A 25782-nucleotide genomic window follows, 5' to 3' on the forward strand; every position below is an offset into this window, starting at 1 on the left:
AGACTTTGCTCGGTATTGAAATGGTGCCAAAATCTATATGTACCTTGTAGGTGCAGGTCGGTGCCATCAATCTAGAAACTGCTTCAGGATCAGCAGTGAGGCACACGAAAAATCAAAATATTTTATTTATTAGTCCCACCGTGTAACAGTCCCGTCACGTTCCTGTGTCCAAAGACTTACGTGGACAAATGCACTGGAGGCTAAACTGAGGGATACGGACAGAAAATAACTTGTCTAGATGGATTCTTCCTCAGCTCCTCTCTCTGCTCTGTTCTAATTCAGGGCTGCTTCTGGAAACTGATTTGAAACAAGATCCTTTACAGTATTTCATTATTTGTCTTGAATGCTTAGAAGTAAAAGCTTTTTTTTTCTTTTTGTCTTTTTCTCTTCTTTTTTTTTTTTTTACCTTAACCTATTCTGAAGTGGAAGGTTTAGTTGTTGGTCGGATGTGAAAGAATAATTTAATTACACTGTATTTTAGCGGTCTGGGCTAAAATTGGGAGAGTCTAGTTCTTAGAAAAAAATAATTCTCTGTCTCCCCGATTAGTGAAGAGGATATTCTGGGAAAGCTGTCAAATTCCGTGAAGGGCTTTAAATACTACTTCACTAAGTCGCTATGCAGGCTTACGGCCAAGTTGTGCTTAAGAGTTCCTGCAGTGAGATAGGCGGTACAGGTGTGTTTCTAAATCCAGAATCTAATTTAATGAGAGGAGAGCCCTTTGTCTATTAAATACTCCCCCACAAGGGTCTGAAAGGGATGTTAGGAACTCTTAAATGGAGTTTATACAACAAGGTTCCCAGGAGGCCAGGTCGCAGAGCACACCCTGGTGTGCAAATTTACCTGCTTCCCTCTCCTCTTGCTCGACTGCCCTCCTCTGCCAGACCATCTGCCAGGTAGGCAAAAGTGGTTTGAGTTGCAGACAATCAAAGTGTTTTGTCTGGTTTTATGGGTGTCATATCTTCTTGGCTGCTTCAGCCCAATGGGACTGGAGGCAAATGAGGCTGGGAAAGGTTTCCGTCTCGGCTGCCTGAAATCTGGGTTTGCTGCATCGTTTTAAGCGCCCTCTGCAATCTTGCCAGCATCAACTGGCTTCAGGATGTCTAAGACTTTAGGTCCTGGTCTTCCTAGGGTTACAGGGGAGTTGGATGGCTCCACCCCAGTTCCATGTCAGCTCAGCTCTTTAATGCGGGAGATTAACAACAGGCTGTACTCTTTCAAGCATTGATAGGAAACCTCAGCAGCTCAGCTGAGGGATGGGAAACGTTTGTGCCCAGCAATTACTCTCACTCTTTATACATGCTGAGCCAGAAAGGATTGCAATTTCTAAAAAGACTGGCATTGATCTACACTACGTGTAACCACAGAGGAACCTCTTTTTCCTTTTTCTCATGTTGGTCTTGGGAGGTTTAAGTAGCAAGGGTGAAACACAGCCTTGCAACTTGGGAGACAACCTCCGTTGTCCCCAGTTTGAGTAGCGCTTGAAAATACCTTGCTCAGGGACTAAAGTGGTGGGTGAACAAATGGGGATGCTACTGTAGCATCTGCTGAAGAACTGCTAGAAAGGCTGATGGATTTGAGATTATTTTTCTGTGTGTGTCTACTTGTAAGATTTTAGGCTTAAAGAGCTCTTGCATCTCCTCGTTCCTAGGTGTGCTGTATTTTCAAAATGTGCTTTCTGAACATGCACTGAGCGGGGCTCAAATCCAAACCACGTTTCTTTCACCAGGAAAGAGGGGGAAAGTGAGAAAACTATATTCAAATGTCAAGAAAAACAAAAATCAGTTTAGAGAAAATGAGTGGGAAAAAATCCATGGGTGTGTTAGAAACTGCAAAATGAATGATAATCTCAGGTGAACCTCAGAGAGTGGAATGCTGCTGAGTTCAGCAGGTTGTACCTGCCATGATATCGAAAGCTCCGCGAAGTGTTACGGCACTGCCAAATAATAGTGAAAGCCCATCTAGAATCCTGCTAATAGTCGTAGGGCTCTGGTTATTTGGATCATCATATTTCAGCAAAATGAGAGAACAATAAAAATAAAAAATGAAAAGTATACCATGCTTTTAAGTAAGAATGACAAGATGAGATGGGTAGAATTAAAGGAGTTTGGTTTTGAAAATATCTGAAGGATACAGATACAGGCACAATAACGGGTTTTTCCTTGTAGTTTCTCTTGCGTTATACAACAAAAGGGGAGGCAAAACACTCTGACTTTCTGTAAAGACTTCAGGAAATTTTTTCATAGGTAAAAATTCAATTTTTTCTATTCAAAGATCCTGCCCGCTACATATAAACAAGACCCTAACAAAAATCTGCAGAGAAAGGACTACTCCATATTTGCACATTAAACATATTAAGATTGATGTTGCAACCAAATATCTACTTTTTTTTTCTTTTTTTTAATTTTGTTTTTAAGACTGAGGAAAAAGTCAATCTAGAGCCAATTAATTTTCTTTGGATTTCCAAAGGAACAGGTAGACAGCAGTGTTGAATTTAATTGGCAGTAGTGGGGTTGCATGAGTTGGTACATCCCACTATCTCAAAACTAAGAGCTTAAAGACTCTTAGCCTTTCAGCCTGTGAAACTGTCTTGATGGTAGTAAAAGGAGTACTCGTCCTTTAATTATAAAGAAAAGGGACATTAAAAAAAAGTTATTAATGTGTCATGGTTCAGCCTCAGCCAGCAACTAAACACCACGCAGCCGCTCGCTCGGTCCCCCACCCCAGTGGGACGGGGGAGAGAATTTGAAGGGCAAAAGTAGGAAAACTCATGGGTTGAGATAAGAACAGTTTAATAATTAAAGTAAAATAGTAATAGGAATAATGGTGGTAATAAGAAGAAGAAGAAGGAGGAGGAGAAGAAACATAACAAGAGAGAGAGAAAGAAATGAAACCCAGGGCAGGGGGGAACAAGTGGTGCAACCGCTCACCACCCACTGACCGACACCGCCCATCCCCGAGCCGCGATCGCTGCTTCCCCAGGCAGCCCCCCCAGGTAACACACTGGGCATGACACCATATGATACAGAATACCTCTTTGGCCAGTTTGGGTCCTCTCTCTTGGCTGTGCCCCCTCCCCTCCCGGCTCCTTGTGCCCCCGGCAGAGCTTGGGAGGCTGGAAAAGTCCCTGACTAGTACAAGCACTGCCCAGCAACCACCAAACCATCGGTGTGTTATCAGCATTAGTCTCATGCTAAGCCCAAAGCACAGCACTGGGTCAGCTGCAGTGAAGAGAATTAACTCTATCCCAGCTAAAACCAGGACATCATGTAATGTCTTAGTGTGGTGGGGGACGGGGGGAGTCTTTGAGACTGATGTGCCTTTGCCTGCTTTCTCTGCTAGTGATTTGCAAAACCTTCTCCAGATTCAGCTCCCTGCAGGGGAACGTGACAGCGGTGAAGAGCACCAAGCTCTCATTCCTGCACAGCGCTTCTTCCACTCGGCTCATACCCATTGGTCATGGAAAAGAGATTGTTTAATGAAGAAAGGGAATCCCATTCAAAATACTGAATAAGAGCCACGCTTTCATTTATTCAGATTAGCAGAAAGTGTTACTGTGCCGTTCCAAAATGGCTTGGGAGAAATAATAGATACCATGGTTGGGTCACTGAAAAGGAGGGAAGGGGGTTAAAAAGGGAAGCTTTGAAAATAACCACAACCCCCTAAGGTGTAGGAACATGGGTTTTTTTCTTCTTCTTTCAGTGGTTTGGAGCCTCAGTTCGATATCTGGAGCCAAGCTTTGTAAGAAACTCACTTAAACATGTGTCATGGTTTAACTGCAGTCAGCAGCTCAGCCCCACCCAGCCATTCACTCACTCCCCACCGTGGGATGGGGGAGAGAATCGGAAGGGTAAAAGTGAGAAAACTCGTGAGATGAGGTTAAAAAAAAACAAAACAGTTTAATAAGTAAAGCAAATCCGGGCACACAAGCAAAGCAAACCAAGGGATTCGTTCACTGCTTCCCACGGGCAGGCAGGAGCTCAGCCATCCCCAGGGCAGCCGGGCTCCATCACGTGTAACGGTGACTTGGGAAGGGAAACACCATCACTCCCAACGTCCCCCCCTTCCTCCTCCTCCCCCCAGCTCTATGTGCTGAGCATGACCCATGCGGTGTGGGACATCCCTGGGGTCAGCTGGGGTCACTGTCCCGGCCGTGCCCCCTCCCAACCCCTTGTGCCCCCCCAGCCCCTCGCTGGTGGGGTGGGGTGAGGGGCAGGAAAGGCCTTGGCTCTGTGCAAGCCCTGCTCGGCAGGAATGAAAACATGCCTGGGTTACCAACACTGTTTCCAGCACAAATCCAAACCACAGCCCCATAGTAGCTACTGTGAAGAAAGTTAACTCTATCCCAGCCAAAACCAGCACAACACAGTATTAACTGATTCTTTCCTTTGTGCGCTGCTGCTCATCCTGCATCCATTTAAGTACACTGAGATCCAGTTTACTACCCAAGTGTGTTTGAAGGGTTGTGGTAAGCTGTGGGCAAAAATGTACAGAGGTAACCAAGTATTTAACCTTAAAATCTTCTGTCATTGTGGTCTAGCTGTGGGGGACATTCTTTTTAATTTCCTTTTTCGCACAGTCCTGTTCTAGGATGAGAGGAGGGAGGGTACCAGCTGGTCTCAGTCTGGGTCAAGGAATAAATTTCCGGGGTGTTAGAAGGCACTGTAGTTACCACTCAGTGTTTTATTTCCCACCTGTGTTTTTTCCTGAATTCTGCATCATGGAAATTTTGTCTCCCTAAAAATGGGAGAGGAGGAAGAGATCCAGAGGGGGCAAATCTGGGCACCTGCTAAGGACACTGCCTAATCACCCATGGTTGTGATGTTAGCAGGGAAACAAGACAGTGCCTCGGGGTGTCGTGCCTGGGTGTGCAGAGCATCTACTAAAAGCCTCTTGGGTATTAAGGCATAATTTGAAATGGGAAACAAAGTCTGACATTTAAGAAAAAGAAAACTTTGACATAGTTAATAGCAATTATTAAAATTGTAATCTCCCTGAGACACGTCAATTAAAATAACACAACAAACGGTGCCTCAGTGCAGAGTTTGGCATGCACTGTGGCTTTGTTTTTAATAAACATAGTAGACAGTAATATCAATTTAGGAAAAAAGATAAGCAAGAATAAAATTCAAATTTAAATGCAAAGGTTAGAGCAGAACAGATGACTCATGCTTTATCTATATTGAAGTAATTATGCAGTGAGAACTGAGAACACTGGCTTTGGACTTATAAAGAGCAAATCACTATAGTGAGATTTATCTCCTAGCTAATTTTATGGGCAATACAGAAGTTTCTAAGAACTGCTACTTGAAGGATGGCTACGAGAGGTCATTGCTTCTTCAGTTCCCCCTTTCTTTCTGTTGGAGGACTTAACAATCATTCATGTTTACCAAATCATTTTACTTTCTCCTGAAATTTCCTATTGAGGCTGTTGATTGCTTTTTTCTGTGCATCTCTGAACTTCTCAAATGACATTCATGTCTTTGTATATGATCTGCTCGAAATGGTTGCCAATGCGTTTGTAGTGCAAGAGTCTGCAGGCGTGGTGATAAACAACACGTTCTCCTAGGAGATTTGCTAGATTACTGTGCTTTTTTATTGTGCCTTAACTCACCTGTGAGCATCTCGGGTGCTTGCTGGGACTGGTGGCTGTGTTCTCAGAAATGTTTGATCATAAAACAGAACAAAGGCATTTTCGTTATGAGGATTATACAGATCTTGATTGAAGCATTTTTAAAGTCTGGTGCCAATAGATGTCAACCTGCGGCGTGTTAGAAGAGTCAGATTAGTGGGAGGCTATAAGGTGGTTTGCAGATGGCTGAAATGCTGCATCAAAACATTAGAAGAGATGATTTGTAGCATTTATTTTCCCCTCAATCACAATTTCTCATTTTAAATGGATTTCTCTTTTTTTCCCCCTCAAAATCGAGGTTAAAAAAATTACTGGTGTCTAATCTGTTTTCTCTCTGCATTCAGAAAAAGCAAGTTATTAAATGCCATAATTAAATGCTCTGCAGATCAGATTCTGCCTCCTTTGACAGAAGCAAGAAAAGATTCATTAACTCCGTGGCATGGAGTAAGTCTTCACCATTCTAGGGAAGCGGCTCAGGAGTGCAGGCGGGAAGATGAGTCTTGGGGAGATGTCAAGAGGCCATCCTCCTTCCTTGTTTTTTCTTTCCCCCTCTTATCTACATCCAGTTGCAGACCTTCATGTAGCGCAATGAAACTCACTGACGGCTGCTGAGGACATGAGCTCTGTTCTGCAGAGTTCTGATGAGGTTTGGGCTTCAATGTCCCAGTACCCGTGTGCTGCAGGAAAAAGTTATTATGAAAATACTTGAAGTAGATACAAGGCAAATACATGTTGTCTAACCTAATAACTTATGTCGTATTTACTGGTTTGGAAATAATTGACTCCTTTGAACAGTATTAAGCGTTTATCTAGTGCTGCCCATCTCCAGATTCCTAAGAAACATTTGTCAGTCTTTTAATCCGCTACGCAGACTGTTCCCTCCCTCGAGCCACTCATGAAACGGTATCAGTTTTCTTGGTAAATTGCCTTTCACGTTAAATTTTCAGTTCACTCTTCTGGTTCATATAAAGCTTAACAGAACCTGCTTTTCTCAGCGGCATGCTGTGGTGGTGATCGTGAACAGTTCCCAGTCTCGTTTCACCTGAGAGTCCATTTAGCATGTCGCGGCAGAAGGACGTGGGCGGCCTCCCTCTCCGCGAGCGCTGCCAGTCCGTCTCCAGCTGGGCTTGCGGCAAGCGGAGTAAAGCACCACGAAACGGCGTACATGGGCCAGAGGAGAGGTGGGACGATCTTCTTGCAGGGTGAATCTGTAGGCACGGATGTGTTGAAGAAATCAGTCGATTTCTTCACCTTTTTGTGATATTAAATTCCAGTTGTTCCTAGCATTTCTATAGGGTTTTTTTTTTTACGTTACAGGAGGAATGGATGGAATCATTTGGAAACCTTGTTTGGAAACCTGAATTTTCAGCATGAATTCATGCTTTTATACATATATATAAATATATACACATATATATACACACACACACACACATATATATGTATGCAGACACACGCGCTATATAATATCCTTAACATTTTCCCATTTTTACCTGTATTGTTAAATTCGCACATAATAATAAAAAGAGTGCCCAGGTGATTTAACGCAAGAATAACAGTGGTTCCTCTTACAGGTCCTCTTAAAAGCTTTGCTTGGCTTTTTTCTCATCCAAGCTCCTATCTGTATAATTTGGGATTATGCAGATGGACCTTACCGAAGGCTTCTTTGTTGAATAGGAGTCCGTCAGTTTAAGGAGCAGCACTTATCCCCCCGAGCAAAACCAATTCCACCTTTGTATCGTACTGTATTTCACTGTCTAAATGTTCCAGCTTTGTTCCACACTGGCTCAGACGTTGCTGTACCGCGCTTTTCTTCAACGCAGATACCCAGTTTGCGATATTTTACCTTATGCCGAAGTGCTGTAACCGAGAGAGTGAAGAACTTTCTGTTACATAATTTGGCTGGTACCTTAGGCAGCGTCTTTTTTGTTGAGATGGTGGATAAAAGCAAGGAAAAAAGTCTCCTGTGACTCTGAGTCAAGTGTGGTCAGCAGAAAAGTACTGAATAGAGGGAGCTCTTGATTTATCGTGTATCAGTTAATAAACCACGCAATGAGAGAAAGGCTAGAAGAAGTCCTTGGGATAGCACTATTTATTCCTGGTGTGGGGAGACATAATATAAACCTTCCTCCCTCTTAGCCTTACAAAAGGCTGCAGTCTTAAATATCTTTCTTTAAAAAAGTTAATTAGATTTTTTAATTTTAATTTTTATTTTTTTAAAAAAGGACTCCTGCATCTAACATAAGCTAATCATCAGGGTGGGAAGATAAAATGTTAGAGATGCTGAGATTCTTTTAAAGGATTTTTGGTTTAGCCTTTGGATTTTTAAGGGAAGAATTACAGTAATAAACACCATTATTAAAGTTTAATAAGTTTAAAAAAAAACACAGTGAAAGCAGAAGTAGGATTTTTTTTTTTCTGCACAGTACATTTTTGTCAGCTAATCAGTTCAGAAAATAAACTGCAGGCAATAAATAATTCTGTAAAGCCTAAAGAATAATAGCCCTCAGAGAGCAAGAGTTTCAAGACTGCAGTGGGAAGTGATGCTGGAGCCCCGGTGCGGTTAGCTGCCTATAATTACTTGAAGGCGCTGTGTAGTATATGAAATAACCTTTGAGTTCTAAGGAAAAAAGATAAAGACATGGAAAAAGAAACAAACAAAACCTGAAGCCTACTCTAGTATCAGGAGATTTTGGTAGGTAGTGGTTAACTGCATGTTTAACCATGATGATTTCGCAGGAGTCACCCATTGCTAGAATCAATACAAAAATCTTTAGGCATTTTAGATCTTCTCTTCCACCTTCCCTACAACTTTGCCCCAACGGTTTCAATGTACATATTAAAAATATATATATATATGTATGATACAACCTCTCACATTCAGTCTTGTTTTCTCCGAAGAGTCACTAATACAATTTTAGATGGAGTTGTGACAGATGGGCTCTAAGGCAGATCTGCCTGTGTGGAAGTTTAGGTAGTTGCTATGACATCATGAGCCCTGAAATGTTGGTGGGAGGATGGTTTTGGAGAAAAGACTTGGCATGCATAAGCTATCACCTGTACTCTGCCATGAATAGTCTTTTGGGAGGTCTGGCAGCACAACGGTAACTTGGGAAAGATATGCATTCCTTTCTTAAAAATACCCCTGCGGATATGAAAATGTCGCGAAGGGCACGAAGGCTATTCTAAAAATAACCCCGCTGCCAATGCGTTTCTGGGCTCCTGCCTTGAGCAAGGAAACAAAGAAGGATACAGGTACACAAAACTCCTCAAAACAATCTAGTCCTGGACTTGAAGGGTTGAGTAGCCAGGAACCCTCTTCCTTTCCCCTGGTTTAAAAGTCTGTTTTGAAAGGTAGCTGCTCAGGGATGGATTGCTGCTCCGTCCCCTCGCCTTCCCCTCTCAGGGGAGTTTACAAAGAAATCCTCTGTGGCATCTTGGACGGGAGATCGGTTCATGATACCACGTTAAATGTTTATCTTCTGTAACTTTTTGTCAGCCAAAACCAGCACATGGAATCAAGAATTTAATCTCTCACCATTATTTCAATCAATTTACTCTTTTTGGGTTGAAAACAGCTGAAACGAGCCTGGCAGGTATAAGCCATAGAGCTTCCATGAGAGCAAGGAATTCAAGCAGACCAGAGCATGTAGGTAAACCTATGAATTATGTGAGATATTTGGCAGACTTTGGAGACTTAGCAATGCAGGGCACTTTTCTTATGTCTGTGGAAGGACAATTTCGATAAGGTCCCCTGTGCAGGGTTAAGCAGCAGAAAGCCGTCTTCAAATGTGACGGTGCCCACGCTCTGATGTGTCCCTTCTCTGAAGGTTATTGCTCCTTTAGTAGATTCAACAGAGAAAGCGGGTGAAGATGCATTTCACTCAACGTGCACTGATGTCAGCTACGGTAGCCGGGGCTTGAGCACAAGCTCACTTTTGCCAAATTTCTAGGGATGGGGATACCTGGCAGAGGGACAGAGTGAGCAGCTGGAGAACAGGAACGTCTTAAATCGCTACAGCTGTTTGCTTCTGTGCAGCTGAGCCAGAACTTCAGTCGATTCCCCATTAACTTAAACTGTAACAAGATAAATTGAAATAAAGCAAGGTTGCATTCAACTAAATCAAACTGTGAACGGTTAAATTGAAGCAGTGTTCTCACGTAGATGAATCCTACGGCACATTAGAAAGATAATTTAAAATAGAGTTAACTGCAGGAGGACTTCATTTAAGAGTCTGGATTAAGAAAATCAACAAAAATAATCTCTTTTTGAATGAGATTTTATTATGCTGAATGATGAAAGAGTATGGTTTGGAAAAAAAGCTTCAGTGTAATTTAAAAAACTTCTAGGGGAAACTGAAGCATGAATCTTGTCCTCTACTCCCAGTCGCCGATGTCTAAAGTAATGCTCGATAGCCAAGCAGAATAAGCTATTTACTTCAATAAAGTCAGTCCGGATTCTCGTTTTAGGGTTGGTGTGAAGGGTAGGCTTGTGTGCCAAAGAGAAGTGGAGGAGCAGCAGTCTTGTGCGATGCACAGCTATGCTGGCGAAATTCTGGATGCAGGTGGAACGATCGGTACAGAAAACCAGCCCGAAGGCCAGGGAGAAGTGCAGGCCCAGCAGGATCACGGCTCGGCTGACACCTAAGGTCGGCTGGGGTCACCCACTGATTTTATTTTCTTTTTTTTTTTTTCTTTCATATTTGTAAATTAGGTTTTCTTTGTCATATAATGCGTGGCGTAGGCATATTTTTTTCCAACCAGTTTCTTGACTTTTGGCATTTGTAACACCTTGTTGAAAATCAGGTGGGTTTGTTGGCTTTGTGGTTTTTTTTTTTAAATAATCCTTTATAGCTCTGTTGCATTTGAGAATATTGCAACCCAGGTCCTAATGAATAAATTTTTTTCAAGTGTAAATTATACTCATGCAGTCAAATGTGAAATATCAATCATTTCTAAAAGGTCCAGCTGTTGAAATCCCTACATTTTCTTGCTCTCATGCTTATCAGCTTCTGCATCTTCCATCTCACTGCCATTGTAGTGGAGTACTTTCCAGTAATGTATATTTAGTGGTATGTCAAACAGCTCCTATGAACTCTTTATCCTTCCTCTAATCCTTTTCAGACTAAAAATACTTTTGTCTGTAAGATAGGCATTACATTATTAACGTTTCATTTTCTTGACATTCTTCTCTGGATCTGCTTCCTCATCTTCCTATATCTGTAGCTTTACTTTTGTCTCTGGGTATCTGTATCTTATATATTCTTTCACATTCTCTGCATTTATGTTGATCATAGACATTTGTGTTATTTTCTGTGGTTACTTTTTTCCCCCCTATAGTCTCAAGGTGAGCAATAAAAAGCTGTCTCCTGCAGTGAAGAGTTTTACCTTTGTCAAAGGAGTGAAGGGCAGTTTTGCTGTTCTCTCTGCAGCCTGCGCGGCTGAGAAATCAGCGCTGTTCGCTACGGCGCTCTCTTCTGCTAGAGCTTCCAGCAGGGTGATGGTTTCTTGCCTAGCCGTAAGGAAGAAAGTCAGTTACAGGTTTTATGAAGGAAAAATAACTTCTAAGTTCCTGAACTAATATCTATCCATGAGTTTTAGGCTGTATAACTCACTGGAAAATCAACTCTATTTAAGTTTAAATAGATTGACTTTTTTGTTATTACTTTAAGATACTTGTCTTGATTCAATGACAATTGTAGGTGGTCACTGAAAGTCAAACCTTGCTGGATGGTGAGGAAGAGCTTGTAACAGTCTGAGGTGTTTCAGTTGGTTAGCATGGGCACAGGGATAAATCGCACATGACTTTGTCTTATTTTGTCCTAGAAAAGTGTCATTCTGGTAGAGGATCGTTGCCTGCACCTGGCAAAAGGCCAGTCCGTAGCCACCGTGGACTATTTGCCATTGTTAGATGAGTCTCAGTGGGGAGCTGTAAACAGTATTAATCGTAAAGCAAAGCGTGTGTGTTAAGGATCATAATGGGATGATGGAAATGAACCAAGGGCAGTGAATTTGAAAATCAGATGTATGTTTCTAATTGAAATGCTATATTATTACTGACTTTCACTGTCACACAAACACTGATTTGAAGGGATGTGTATGCAGCATCTTGCGTTGGGTAAAATAAGATTTCTCTAATGGGGCAAGTATAGCTTAAAAAGTAAAGTTAATGTCAGGTTTTCTCTTTTTTTCCTTTACTGAGTACAAAGTATCTGGTTGATGTTTGACAAGATTTGAGGTGGTTAATCCCACCGTCGGGTAAATTATTATTAAAATTTCCAAACAATCTCTACAGTCATGGACGAGGTCAGATTTTGACCCCTTTTGAATCAAGTGAAGATCAGCCTGAGGGAGAAGAGGGACTAATTAAAATGAAGTCTCCAGGCCCGATCATCTCTCTGGCAGGCAGCTGCCCAACTTGAAAAATTACTTTCTGCTGCCCGGCCAAATTCTGGTTATTTGCTTGGCTGGATGATAAAACCATCCACGACCTTCAGCAATGTAGAAGACTACAAATCTTCTGTGGTGGAGAAAAACCCAGAAGCGATAGGAGGACATTACAATTTCTGAAGTGGAAATTCTCAAATCCTCTTTTATACTTAGGTAAAAGAATTGTCAAAATGTAGTCTGTAGGGAGAAAAAAGGCCATGGAAGTGTCCAAGACAGGTTTATGTCTAGAAGAATAATTTTAGTTTTATTTTAATAAGCTTAACATTTTGGGCGTTTAATATTTTGATTTATGTAGATAGATAGCCTTTTACCTGTTGATAATGTCCAGCACTGTATTGGAGATATAAAAAAGAAGCAGTATTACAAACAGATAATTGCCCAAATGCAGATAACATGGAGTGCCAAGCAATTAAAATATATTAAAAAGTATTTAAAATGTAAAGTTCTGACTTTTTCATACCACTGACTGGGTTTACTTGTACCCTGATTCAGTCTATTTTTTTTTTTTCTCCTGTTCAAACTCTGTAATGGGCAGGTAACGGTTGTCGGGGCAAGAGATGTCAAAACCTCTTTCTGACCTTGAAATGGAGTCGTGCCAATCACCGATTATTGTGCGAGTCCCCAGAAGGATCCCAACTTGGCAATTGTCTTTGTTACGTGCTTTGGTGTGATACAGCTAAATGCAATGAGTACTGCAGCTACATCTACCTTTTCTTAGGAAAAGACCTCCCAGTCTCTCACAAATGTGGAGATTCATTTCTGATGATGTTGGTGATGATGGTGAATAAAAAGGGCTCATAAATTTACTCTATTTGTGTAATACCGCCATTAGTGGCAGCAGCAGAATTGCCTACCTCTATGTTAAGTTCAGGCAGGCCCAGGAAAATCACAGACTCATGGAACAATTCAGGTTGGGAGGGACCTTTAGAGGCCACCCAGTCCAACCCCCTGCAGTGAGCAGGGACACCCCCAACCAGACCAGGTCGCTCAGAGCCCCGTCCAGCCTGGCCTTGGGTGTTCCCAGGGATGGGGCATCGACCACCTCCCTGGGCAACCTGGGCCAGGGTTTCACCACCCTCTTCATAAAACACTTTCCCCTTATATCCTGTCTGAACCTACCCTCTTTCAGTTTAAAACCACCACACCTTGTCATTGCTACAGGCCTTGCTAAAGAGGTCGCCCCCATCCTTCCTAGAGTCCCCCTTTAAGCACTGGGAGGCCCCAATAAGGTCTCCCCACAGCCTTCCCTTCCCCAGGCTGAACCACCCCAACTCTCCCAGCCCGGCCTCGCAGCAGAGGGGCTCCAGCCCTCGGAGCATTTCTGTGCCCCCTCTGGCCCCGCTCCAACAGCCCCGTGTCCTTCCCGTGCTGAGGAGCCCCGAGCTGGAGGCGGCGCTGCAGGGGGGTCTCACAGAGCGGGGCAGAGGGGCAGCACCCCCTCCCTCACCCACCTGCCCGCGCTGCTGGGGATGCAGACAGAAAAGACAGAACGTGAGTCAGCATTGCTGCTCTTGCAGCCAAAAAGCTAAAACTGTGTCCTGGGTGGCATCAGCGAGGGCAGCCAGGAGACCAAGGGACGCTTATTGCGCTGTACTCAGCCCTTGTTAGGCCACGCCTGAAATAGTGTGCAAAAAATATTTCTGCATATGCATAAAATATTATATATAATTGCATTACATATACACGAAGAGATATCTGCAGTATTAGTATATGGCATTTAGTACCTATATTGTGTGGTGCCAACATTTGGCCCTCCCGTGTATGAGTGTGTCCCCTGACAACTTCTTGCTTGCCAATGCGCAGGGTGAGGACATATGAGACCGGGCTGCCCCACGGCTCTGAGATGTGTCTATTTACTGTTACTGTCTTGACAGTGGTATAATTAAAAGCAGGAGAAGAAAGTTTCCAGAGCTTTCATGGCTGCTCTTCAAATGGCCGGGGAAGGGACGAGGAAGTCAGGACCACCACACCGCGGTAATGGTGCAGGAGCAGGTTTTCACCTACAGCAGCAATTGCTTTAACCCCATCGCCAGTGCAGCCTCCAGGGAGCAGCGAGAGGCAGGAGGAGTTGTGTCCCCGCCTTGCTGGGCCTGGGGAAGGTCGAACACCCAGTCTTGCTGCACTCCCACCTTGAGTTGTCACCTGCTTGGTCCTCGTGTCAGTGACGTGGCTGCATCTAGCAAATAAAGGCATCAATATGCTCTTTTCAACCTAAAATAGCTTCAACTTTGCTATTTTAATTCAAAATAATCAGTATTGTTTCCTGTAGCCTTTATCATCAACAGAATGCATCCTTTCAGATACACGATAGAGAATGTGATCAGAATATAAAAGTTGAATTAATTTGAAATCCATTAGTTTTAGTATAGAGATGTCTCCATAACAGTTCAAAATATTGGAGAGAAGAAAACAACATACGTTATTGCTGCAGAACCAATATTGGCTTTAGCCAGATTAGCAATAGTAAAATGTCTTTGTTATTTTGAGTAGCTGAACTGTATAGAGAGAACTATTTATATGAGCTTTTCACCTCTAAAGGGCAGACATGGGCAATTATGTATATTTGTAAATGAGTGGGGAAGTATGGTTTATTTATAGAGGCGTTTATATGCATATATCAGCATGCAGATCTTCTATCCAGGTAGCTCACTTGAGACTTTTTGTTATTTTTTCTGACGTGAGCTGATGCTGAACAGTGAGGGACTTCATCTAAGTGCCTACCAATATGCAGATGGATTCTTTAAGATTTAAAAGGGTTAAAGAGAAGCCATAATGATATACATAAAAAGAGCAAAATGGAATATGTGTTTATGTGGGGTTTTCTAAACTTAATAAGAAAGCATAAAGCAATGGAAATATTTAAGGCAGCTTAGGATTCACTCACAAATAATTAAATCGAGCTCTCTTCTGATCTCCTGATAAGAAAGTGACACACTGATTCCATGGAAGTCCCATGAGCAGTGACTCAGTGATCAATAGCTCCTCTAGACAACTAAGAGAGATGAATAATCCATAGCCAATACGAAATATTAGCAATAAACTCTTAAAATACACAGATCAAGACCCTACATCACAATCTCTAGCATGCTTCTAGCCCCCTCCAATTAAAACTACGATTTTGTAACACACCAGCAGTAAAATTCCACTCCTCATATCATCACATTAACGATACTGGAAAAGTGAAGAACTTTCACACTTCCATTTTTAATGTGTTTAGCTTCAACATTGCATACTGCAAACACGATGCACTTTTGTAGTTTACAACCCAAAAGCTGTGCGTTTACACCCCAAATCCTGATTTTCTGTGTTGATAGGGTCCTGCTCAGCTCTGTGCAGCTGTGTAAAAGTTATGCGCCCGACGTCAGGGAATCATCCTTCTGTAGTCAATGGCGAGAGACGCAGGGGGAAAAAATCACAGACTATTTCAGACACCTATTTGTGATGGGATGAATTATCCCTGGGAACTGTCAAGCATAATGATGTTTTATTCTTTCTTTTTCTAAAATAATATCGCTTGGCATAATATAAAGTTGGATTTTGAAATGCCCTATAACTAACTATTCAGATTAAATAAAAAAAGAAGTCAAAGAAAGTTGTGTGGATGAAGATAATTACACCCATCACAGATAACGGATTTAATATTACTTATCTGCCTTTATACCTTTTATCTAGAGACGTCAAAATATGTGACAAAGGATGAGAAGTATCAGTATGGAATTTTGCAGGTAGGGAAACTGAGTGTTGTCTGTTATTTTACTCAAAGTCACAGAAGACTACAGTAATATCCCAAGTTGTTTTACTGTGTCTAATGCACGTCCATTGGAACATGCTGCTTCCAGTACGTTTTCAGCCCAAATTGGCTTTCCATTGCCACTCATGTCTTTGGGTTGAACCATGTATAAAATCTATAACGCTGTTTAAAAAGAGTAATAAACTCTAAATGGCTTTCTAGTCACCGGGTCACGTGCAAGTTGACGCTTTGCAGAATTACTGTACCGTGCTTTTTTTCAGGGAGAGAACGAAGGAATCAGCTTTTAGCACCCTCTCCTCTCGCCAAGACTGCTTGGCCTGTTGCTGGTCCTAGGAGAAGGGTTTATTCAAATTTCTTTAATAAGCAAAGTTGATATTGGTACTTCATCATGACTAAAGGTGTTTTGGGTAATAACTGTAGGTTTTTTCCTCTTTTTTTTTTTCTTTTACTTAAGTAAATATATTTTGTTTTTAATTCTTTCTCTTCACTCTTTTTCGTTCTTCTGTTAGTTTGCAACTGAAGGGCAAATATTGCACTAAGCAGAACTTCCTAGAAAATAAGCATTTTGATATTAAAATGAGAAGGCGCTTCTAAAACAGAAAGAAAACAAAGGATGCGTTTGTAGTCATGTTAGTGGTTGGTATTTGTTGCAGTCCTCAGAGCATTTATTCTTGTTTTGATCCTTATCACAGAAATTATCGTGCTTTTACCCCATTTTGTACTTTTTTTAACCAAAAAACTCTTCCAGACTTTACAACATAAGAACCTTTACTGTGACCACTAGAGACTCAAAACCCTGCTTACAAAATTTAGTATGAAATCTTCTCTCAACATGCCTGTGTATTCGTAGGTACCACCTAACCGAGCCTTGCTATGAAGTTATAGTGTCTCTTATCTTAGGGAAAAATCCTTATCAATAAGGATTTTTCACGTTCCCCAATCACAACAGTTGTCCAGCACTATGAAAGTTGTTAAGAACTGTGATACATCCGCAGAATTCAAACTCTTTGAACATTCGGTAGTTTTAAAAGATCAATAGCTGCAGTTTAGGGGGAAAAAAAAAGAAAAATTTCTCTAGTCGCTAGCAAAACCAGCAGTTTTTACAGGCTATTGAGGCTCAAAGGTTAGATTTCTCAACTCACCTGTCTTGATTATAGTGAGAACTGGATCAGAGCTGCACCTGAGAAGCATCACCTGAGACACGTGTAACCGTGCTTCATTTTGCATAATCAGCTGCAGAATGAGGTGGCAGCGAGTGAAAATCCGCAGCCCGGATCACGCTGGTTGAGGGACTGTGTGAAAGGTTTCTCGTCCGTAGGTCTGCACAGGTGGTGACATGATGGCAAAACTTAAGATCCTTTCATATTTTAATAAAATAATAATATTTTATTAAGTGTCTGCATTTTCTAATGAGCAAATAAACATTTAAAAGTTGAGTTGTTATCTTGCAATAGATGTTTAAGCATAGATTTATCTAAATGTGTGTATCTGCATGTGAGGAAATGTATAGCTTATATGAATATATATATATACCAAAACTGCAAATATATTTATAAAAAATAGAGAACCAGAGTGGTTGGCAGCAAAGCTCAGTATTTACTGCTTAAGGTACTTTTCGACATTATCAGAAAGCAGCTTAAATATTGCATCTGTTGTCCCTGGAAAATGCCAGAAAATATTGCTGATTTATTATGTGGGAGGAAGGAAGTGAAAAAAGATATGGTGCTGAAAAATGTACACTGTAGGAGAAAGAATTGACTGAACAATCATTTCTAGATTCTTACTCTTGCTGTATAAAAACTGATTTGGATTTCAGCTTTATAAATCATCCATCTCTTCGCCTTGTATGTGCTGTACAGAAATGGGCTGTTGGGTTTTGCTGTAGTATTAATTCTTTTTCTAACAGAAAGCTGGTATAGATTCCTCCAAAGGTAAATCAATGCAAAACTATAATGTCCCCTTTTCTCTTTTTAAGACTGTATTTTACACAACATGTCTTTGCCTTTGGCCCAAAATAATAACGATGTCTGTCTGTTTTGTGCGTTAGGTGAGTTTAGGAGTTAAATGGCTGTTCTCTAAGTTCTCTCCTCGGCTTTACTGTGTCTACAATTGCATTTAATTTTCTACTCTTGCAGGACGCCTGGTTAAGCTTAAAGCATTTATGCTAAAAAGAATAAAGAAATATTGATTTTCAATAATCAAAGAGTTCTGCTTTCACGATTTCAAACCAGTGCCACGTGGGGGTCTTGAATATGATTTTGTTAAATAGATAACATTAAGAAATTTAATCTTTATAAAATATGAGCTGGGAAGATCTCAGGATCTCACTCTTCCACTCTCCCAAAGATCACATACAAAGACCTGGTTGTGAAAAATATAAATGGCAGAAGATTAAGGGGGGGGGGATGACCCCAAAAATTAAACCCAGAAAAATCCTGGAGTGGGTGAGTGAATATAAAGGGGGAGTTTCAGCTCCCAGGTTAAATGACAGCTCTTGGTCTCAGCATAACTTGCCTTTTAGTTAAATATTTCAGCCTTTGATCACAACTGATCAGTGCCGTGTTTTGAGATAAACCTGTGTTACATAACGAACGAGGCTGCTTCTGCAGGCTCCTTACTTCATGCACTGTACAGGCTGGATAGTTGAAAACAGGACTAGTCAGCAAGAAGTCAAAAGAAAATGAGAAGAAACCGTGTGGGTAAGCCTCAGGGTCCTGCCTTTAGTTTTGGTGCTAACTTGCTGAAAATAATTTGTGTGGTACTTGTCAAGGTGTGCACTCTTTTCTCAGTACCCAGCCCGAGCCCGGTCCTGACGGCTGCTTTTAGAATGTCAATACATGTGAATGTGAGTTACTTCTGATGTTGATGCATGATCTGAAGGAAATGGGATTTCTAGATCTATCTTCCCTTTCAGTTTCAGTGTGGCCGAGCTCTCTGAAAAGAGGATAACCCAAGTCCATTGGGAATTTCCCAGTATAACATTTTTTTCCATGGGAAATATTGAGGCCAAATGTCACAGTTTTGGCTAAGTTCTGATTACATCAGCTCTCCAACATTCCTGTCCACTTTTTCAGTGCTTGCTCACGGTGAGGGTACTCCAGATAGCTCCAGGAGACTGGAAGAATGTAATAATTGAATGGTAGCTTGAGTTCTGCTAAAGAACTGTGGCATTTCCACAGGACGAGAAATGTGATACCTGTTCAAGACCACTCTCCTCTGCATCTCCGGGGATTTTTTCCTGAAATGGGAATTCCAGTTTCCACACAACTCTTAGAGCATCGCTCGGTTGCTTGAGACACTGCTCTTATTTTAGAAGTATGGTTCTGTTTCTAGTTTGGGGGGATCAGTCCACCAATAAGTATTGTGACAAAGTCTAAGCAAGTCAAGTTAGTAGAACGTTATGGACCTTATGATGAACGTGAGAGGTTTTAGCAGCATGCTTCTGGCAAGCTTTTACAGCAAAGGGTGCAAATAATGATTTCTTGAAACTTATACTTTGGCCACGTACAAACAGGACATCTCCTTGACGGCTGCTAACTCTGGAATAAATTTCAAACAGCTGGGTAAATTATTATCATGAGGATTGTTAAATGACCTTAATAAAGGGATTGATACTGTTTAATCATGTATTCTGACAATTCTCAGGAAGACCTGGGAAAGAAATTAAAGTCATTCTTATGCAAAACTGAGGTTGGAATATTAAGTTGTGAGGATATATATTCCAAATCAAAAAAAGCTTAAGATTTTTTTTTCCCCAAAAAATGGAAAAACACTACGAGAAGGTAGTCTATCAAAAAGTTTGTGAAAATTATATTGCTTTTAGAAGTGATGTTCGGAGATTCACGTATTTTCCTTCCACTTTCAGTGGTATTTCACCTTCCTGGTTCTTATTTCACTTAACTTTGTCTTTCTCTTTGTTATTGTCTTCTTCTCCTTTCCCCCTTTTTTTGTGTCTTTCCCTCTCTCTTTTCTTCTTAGGTTTAAAAAAGCAGCAGAAGAATATCTCCATGTGCCTCCTAAGATGTACTTTTTTTTAAATGATGATGAGTTGTATACGGCCCTTTTCCCTTCAAAGCTTACAAAGCATTTCACTTGCACTAACAGTTTAGTTATTATCACAATACAACCATCCTTTAAAAAGTTGTAGCAGTTTCAAAAAGATAGAACAGCATTTGGAAAATACGGAAGTATTGAAGAATATGTATTATACTGGGGCAAAAGGGCAATATAGAAAAATAATTAAGCAAATTAGAATGTGGTGAAAATAGGGATTTTTACTGGAATTACCAGAAGCATAAAGAAAGATTTCTGCTCTAAAGAACCTACGCTCTAAGTAGGCAAGAGGTAGGGCATATTTTATCAGTCTAAGATTAATTATTAAGAACTGGGCTACAGGAAAGAAGACTTTCTGCTAACAGTCCCATTAAATAACTTCTTACGAGACAAGTAGTCCCATCAGGCAGAATAACATTTAACTTGAACAGCATTTTGTTTCAGAAATCTAAGGGAACATCCCAAGTCATGCAAGACATCGGTTCGTCAGCGGAGTGTCTTAGTTACAACACCATGATTTCTGTCTTTTTTTCTTCAACACTTGACCTCAAGCTGTTCAGACTTTATTTGATTTTATGTCATTTGATATTAGCACGTGTAATAGCTCCCCACTGGCTCAGGTTGTGCCAAGTCCTTAGTTTACTATTGGCATGGAGAGAAGCAGGCCAGCTGCAATCTCGCATCAACGCCGCCGCTTACTCTTGGAGGCTTTCTGTGTAAGTACTGACCACTGCCAGGCTACTCCATGCATGCGGAAAGTACCACTGTTACCTTTGCTGTAGGCTGTAGTTGAAGGCACGGAAGGGAATATGCTCCTTCCTGTACACTGAAGCATTTAAATAACGCAAAGGTGCCATTCTGTGCTGATTGAGAAAGTGTGGGTGTGCTAGGGGGCTCGTATTTCACATGGCTACGAGATGAGAAGTGAGCAAAGAGCTGAGCTCGGGCAAAGTTCCTGAGTGCTACAGCAGTCTGGAAAATCACACAAAACTCTGAGATAGTCTTGAAACAGTATTTTCAGCTGTGTTATGCCATTTTAAGTCCTGTATTTCTAATTTATTTTTTTTTCAAATCTGCTCATTGCCAAGAAGGTTGGGCCACTTTCTCCATAAATGCACTTTGCTGAAATAAATCATATCATTCTCTGTAGGATAGAGACTGCAGCCATTACTAAGATGGTTACTGTCTTCAGGAAGTGTTGCAGGTAGTTATGAATTTGCTTACAGAAGTTAGTTAAGCTGTTTTACACCCAGCAGAAGGGAAGACGGGTGAGTCTAGTGTTCAGAACAGAGGAGGAATCAGGAAAATTCTCGCAACAGGGCAGAGTGCATGTAAACAGAAACAGGATTTGAAAACAGAAGACCCATAGGGCATTACTGGCATGTGTCTACAGAGGACGCAGCAATGACAATAGGTAGGTGGGGAATCAAGATTATCTCAATACAGTCAAAGCTTAGGGCATAACAGGGGAAATGTTAGATACTTCCATGGACGATTTCACTCATATGAAGGTATGTAAGTGAGGTAATGGATGAAACAGTGTAAAAATGAGAGACACAGATGTGGGAGAGGAACATTCGGTCCATCTCATGTCTCTCAGTAACACTAGTTGAGTCAGGAAAACTCCAGAGGTAGGTAAGCTTGTGAAGTCACAGAAGGAGATTGTAAAATAAAATATAAAGAAAAGACTGTTACATGAGTTCAGGATTAAGAAACCAAGGGAAAAGAAAGGCAGCCAGGAGACTGAGCTTGGAGAAAAGAAAAGAAAAAAAGAAAAGAAGAAAAGAAAAGAAAAGAAAAGAAAAGAAAAGAAAAGAAAAGAAAAGAAAAGAAAAGAAAAGAAAAGAAAAGAAAAGAAAAGAAAAGAAAAGAAAAGAAAAGAAAAGAAAAGAAAAGAAAAGAAAAGAAAAGAAAAGAAAAGAAAAGAAAAAAGAGAAAAGTCAGAATAGTGCTAGAAAATTGATGTAAAGGGAGAGGTAAAATAGAACTTGCCTTTTGTAGCCCTAGGGAAGCGTGTGTTTTTATAGCTGCTGTGAAGGCTGTGTTTGATGGGGGCTTTTTCCTCAAGCAAGAAAGGAAACAAAGTCCATGTATTATTATTTTTTATGCTCTTTCTTCGGGTTTGCCTTTACTGTCCAGAAAGTATGCCTTAATTTTTCAGGATCAGAATATATGTGTCATATAATTTAAAGTATCCAAAAGGATATTGCAGAAGTGCAAGAATGGATAGAATTCTTTTTTTCTCTTGAGCCTAGCCTACCTCTGCTTCACTTCAGTAACTCACTGACTAGGACATTATTATTTCTGTGTTCTTTCTATAACACATCCTGCTTTATGGTTACACCTTAGTGGATGAAAATCCATGAGTTAATATAATGAAAATCAACAGGTTTTGAAAATCTTCTTCCGCAACACAAGATCTTCTTGAAAGATTCATCCTTAATTCCTACTACATATCTACTAAGACATGATGCTTTTTTATTACATGCCATGAGAATGATTTTTAGCTCTTCAGATGGAATAATAGACCTTCTTAAACATGTTGCACATTTTTTCTTATAAAGCATGCTTTTGACAGTTCTTTAAAGTACTATTGTTGTATTGTAAAAAACAGTTTGGGGGTACTTTAGTCAGTGGATATGGGAGACTTCTACTACAACATTCAGAAAGCTTTGGGGTAAAGAGATTACGTTTTTGAAACCGGAATTTTGTTGCAGACATAGATAGGTCCAGTGAAGAATCATAGAATCATTAAGGCTGGAAAAGACCTCTAGGACCATCAAGTCCAACCGCCAGCCCAACACCCCCAGGCCTCCTAAACCATGTCCCCAAGTGCCACGGCTGCACGGTGTTTGAACCCCCCCCAGGGACGGTGACTCCCCCACCTCTCTGGGCAGCCTGTGCCAGGGCCTGACCGCTCTGGCAGGGAAGGCATTTTCCCTCATCTCCAACCTAACCCTCCCCTGACGCAGCCTGAGGCCGTTCCCTCTCGTCCTGTCACTGGTGACTTGGGAGCAGAGACCAACCTCCACATTGCTACAACCTCCCTTCAGGCAGCTGTAGAGAGCTAAAGGCTTCCCCTCAGCCTCCTCCCCTCCAGACTCAACAAGCAAAGAAGGAACATGTGTGGAGCGAGTTCTAAGAAAGAAGAAAGGATAAAAAATGGAATTCAATTTTTCTGCTGCTCTTGATAAATGATATGTAGGCATAGTCTTAAAATTGAAAAAGCCCACCATTCTTCTTTCTAAGTTCTACTTTTTTTTTTCAGACTTTTCCAAACTTTTCTGAAAATTACCAGAAATCGTATATAGGGAGCTTGAACTTTTAATTCACTTTTTTAATGCAGTCTCAAAAAACCATGAAATGTGGGGTGCTACCAGCTCCATTCAGGTCTATGTGCTCAATACACCACGGCCTGTGAGTGGATGACCTCTGGGAACTTTATTTCTCTGGGCAGATTAATGAGGTGCTGTGAAACATCCACGTGGATCAACTGTGTTGTCCACTTGGCCAAATTGTGGCTTGGAAATGCATTTTTGGTAAATCATAGAATCATAAAATCTTGGAATTGTTAAGGCTGGAAAAGACCCTTAAGATCATCGAGTCCAACCACTAACCTATCACTGCCAAGCCCACCACTAAACCATATCCTCAAGCACCACATCTACTGATTTTTCTATCAGTTTCTCCTGTGTGATGCATCAGCTGTGTCTGTTAGAGAAAACATTCCAGTCATACAGCTGCCCAGGAAAGGTTCTTGTGCTTAAGGGACTCATGAGACCAAGGGTCTTGGTTGTGCCTTAGCCGTGCTATAGAGTCTGATGAAAATCAGAGAGTAGAATTTGCCTCCAAACTCTGTCTCAAATGCAAGGGTCATATCTAATCTTGTTTGTGATCCCTCTGCATTCAGCAGAATTATCTTCAGAAGGGGATTCATCATAATCCAGAATAGTTGCCTGTGATGGTTCGACTGTATCATCTGAAGAATCCTTCCTGTCTTCCATGTGTCTTAAGACAGCCTAGATAACTGCCTTAGGCTGGATGTCTCAGTTTTACATGTTTATGGTTAGATGAAATTAAACCAACCCTTAATCTGTCTGCGGCTTTTTCATATGCAAATTAATGTATTAATGTTTGATTTTCAGTTTTTTCCCATAGAAGCAATAATTAGACATGACAGAAAGCTGGTTGTGTTGCAACATGCAAGTACACAGCACTTCAGGAGTCATGAAGGCGAGAAAGAGGATAGGTGATCAGTGGCACAGAAGGCAAAAATGCTTATGTATAATTGGATTTTACATTTTACTCCTCAGAAATCATAATGACCTAAAGTACTCAATATAACCTCCATCATTTCCTAAAAGAAAATGATATCAGAGTATCCAGTATTGTAATTTTTTTTTTAAGGAAATTGAAAGATTTTCAGATTTGTTTGTGTCTTACATCTCCTCCTCCACCCTTCTGTTTGTTAGTCTTCTTTCTAGCAACTCCCAGCTGCCTCATTTTAACATTACTGTAGACATTGCTAATACGGAAGAAGGTCAGTTTGAAAGACTGTGTTTTGAATTAAGTTCTTTATTATGACACTTTATGCCTATTAATTAGATGACTCATATAATTGATTCACCATAGAGTTTATCTTTACAAATAATCATGAAAGAATTACTCAAAGATGACAAGCTAGAGCTCTAAATGGAAGCAGTCTTTTAAATACATAATGCTTAAATGCTAGGAATTATTAAAAAAAAAACAAACAAACACAAAACCGAACAAACCACACACAGAAAAACCCCACAGTTAAGAAAAGAGCAAGAAAGAATAGACTTTAGAAATATATGACAACAGAAATATAAGGAAAGGAAAAATATGAATGCATACAAGATATCCTGTATCAAATTACATAGACGCCATGATGAATCATCTGTTACGTAGTACGTGTAAACAGATAGCATCAGTCTTACGTCAGTTTTAAACGTGATTCATAATATATATAAGAATGGTTTTCAAACAATTGCATTTTCAAATTAATGGAACAACTTTCATGGGATCATTATAAAAAGTGGAGAAATATATAGTCACCAGCATTAATAAATCACATGGCATTGGGCAGTTATGCTGAATTCAGTCACTGCTTGCCTTTACTTAGATCATATCATTGGATACCATAATATTAGTAGGAGAATTAAAGAATAATGATTATACTTTATAAAAGTAGGTTTTCGTGGGGGGAAAAAAGGATCAAAGAGTATTGATAACTGAATATTACACTGGAAGAATGTGAATTCTTTTTGCTGCTACCAATAGGCAGTTGCATCTACTCAGAGGGAAGAGGTTTTTTAAACAACAGTAAATCTTGACTGTAAGTTTATTGATCCTTGTAGATAGTCCCTGGATCCTTCTGGGAGGTGTGACATATATTAATTTATTCTTACTTTTTAAGAGGGGTGGGTAGTAATTAATGAAGGGTTAAGTCAACCTCAATGTTTGTGTACATTTGGAGGTGAGAAGGGGACTTCATTGATTAAACCACCAACCACCCTCACCATCAAAGGCAGAGAAAGGGACAGAATTTTTTGCTACAGACCTTGATTCATCCATATTGGGACATTTTATCACAACTTGAAATATAGTTGGCTTTTTACGACTTGTGAGAAATAAGTCTGTGAGAATTGGCGTGAATGTTTCATGAGACCTGGCAAAGTCAAGGCCAGCACCGTGGATGGGCAGAACGGCAGGGAATTCTGAGCGAGGTGGCATAAGATTATATAATATTTTATTTAATGTAGCTCAGGTGACAAACCAGGTCCATTTCCTTACATGTGCTCAGGACCAAGAGATCTTGCTAATTTGAAAAGCGTGTTTGTAAGTGTGGTGGGTTGACTCTGGCTGGACACCAGG

The 25782-nt window shown here is 40.7% G+C and overlaps 1 protein-coding gene across 3 annotated transcripts in view; it reads left to right on the forward strand.

The window, feature by feature from the left end:
- CTNNA2 (catenin alpha 2) overlaps positions 1 to 25782 on the forward strand; it is a 522290-nt gene that overhangs the window by 260238 nt on the left and 236270 nt on the right. The window contains exon 8 of one of the 3 annotated variants that reach the window (XM_064448881.1): positions 19810 to 21821. The exons of the other annotated variants lie outside the window; for them this stretch is intronic. Within the exon in view, the coding sequence (XP_064304951.1) occupies positions 19810 to 19815 (6 nt within the window). The 3' untranslated portion in view covers positions 19816 to 21821. Of the gene's footprint in view, positions 1 to 19809; positions 21822 to 25782 lie in introns of those variants that run through there. 3 annotated transcript variants of the gene reach the window in all.

The sequence above is a fragment of the Phalacrocorax carbo genome, chromosome 4 (assembly GCF_963921805.1).
Source record: "Phalacrocorax carbo chromosome 4, bPhaCar2.1, whole genome shotgun sequence".
NCBI classification, from domain to species: domain Eukaryota; kingdom Metazoa; phylum Chordata; class Aves; order Suliformes; family Phalacrocoracidae; genus Phalacrocorax; species Phalacrocorax carbo.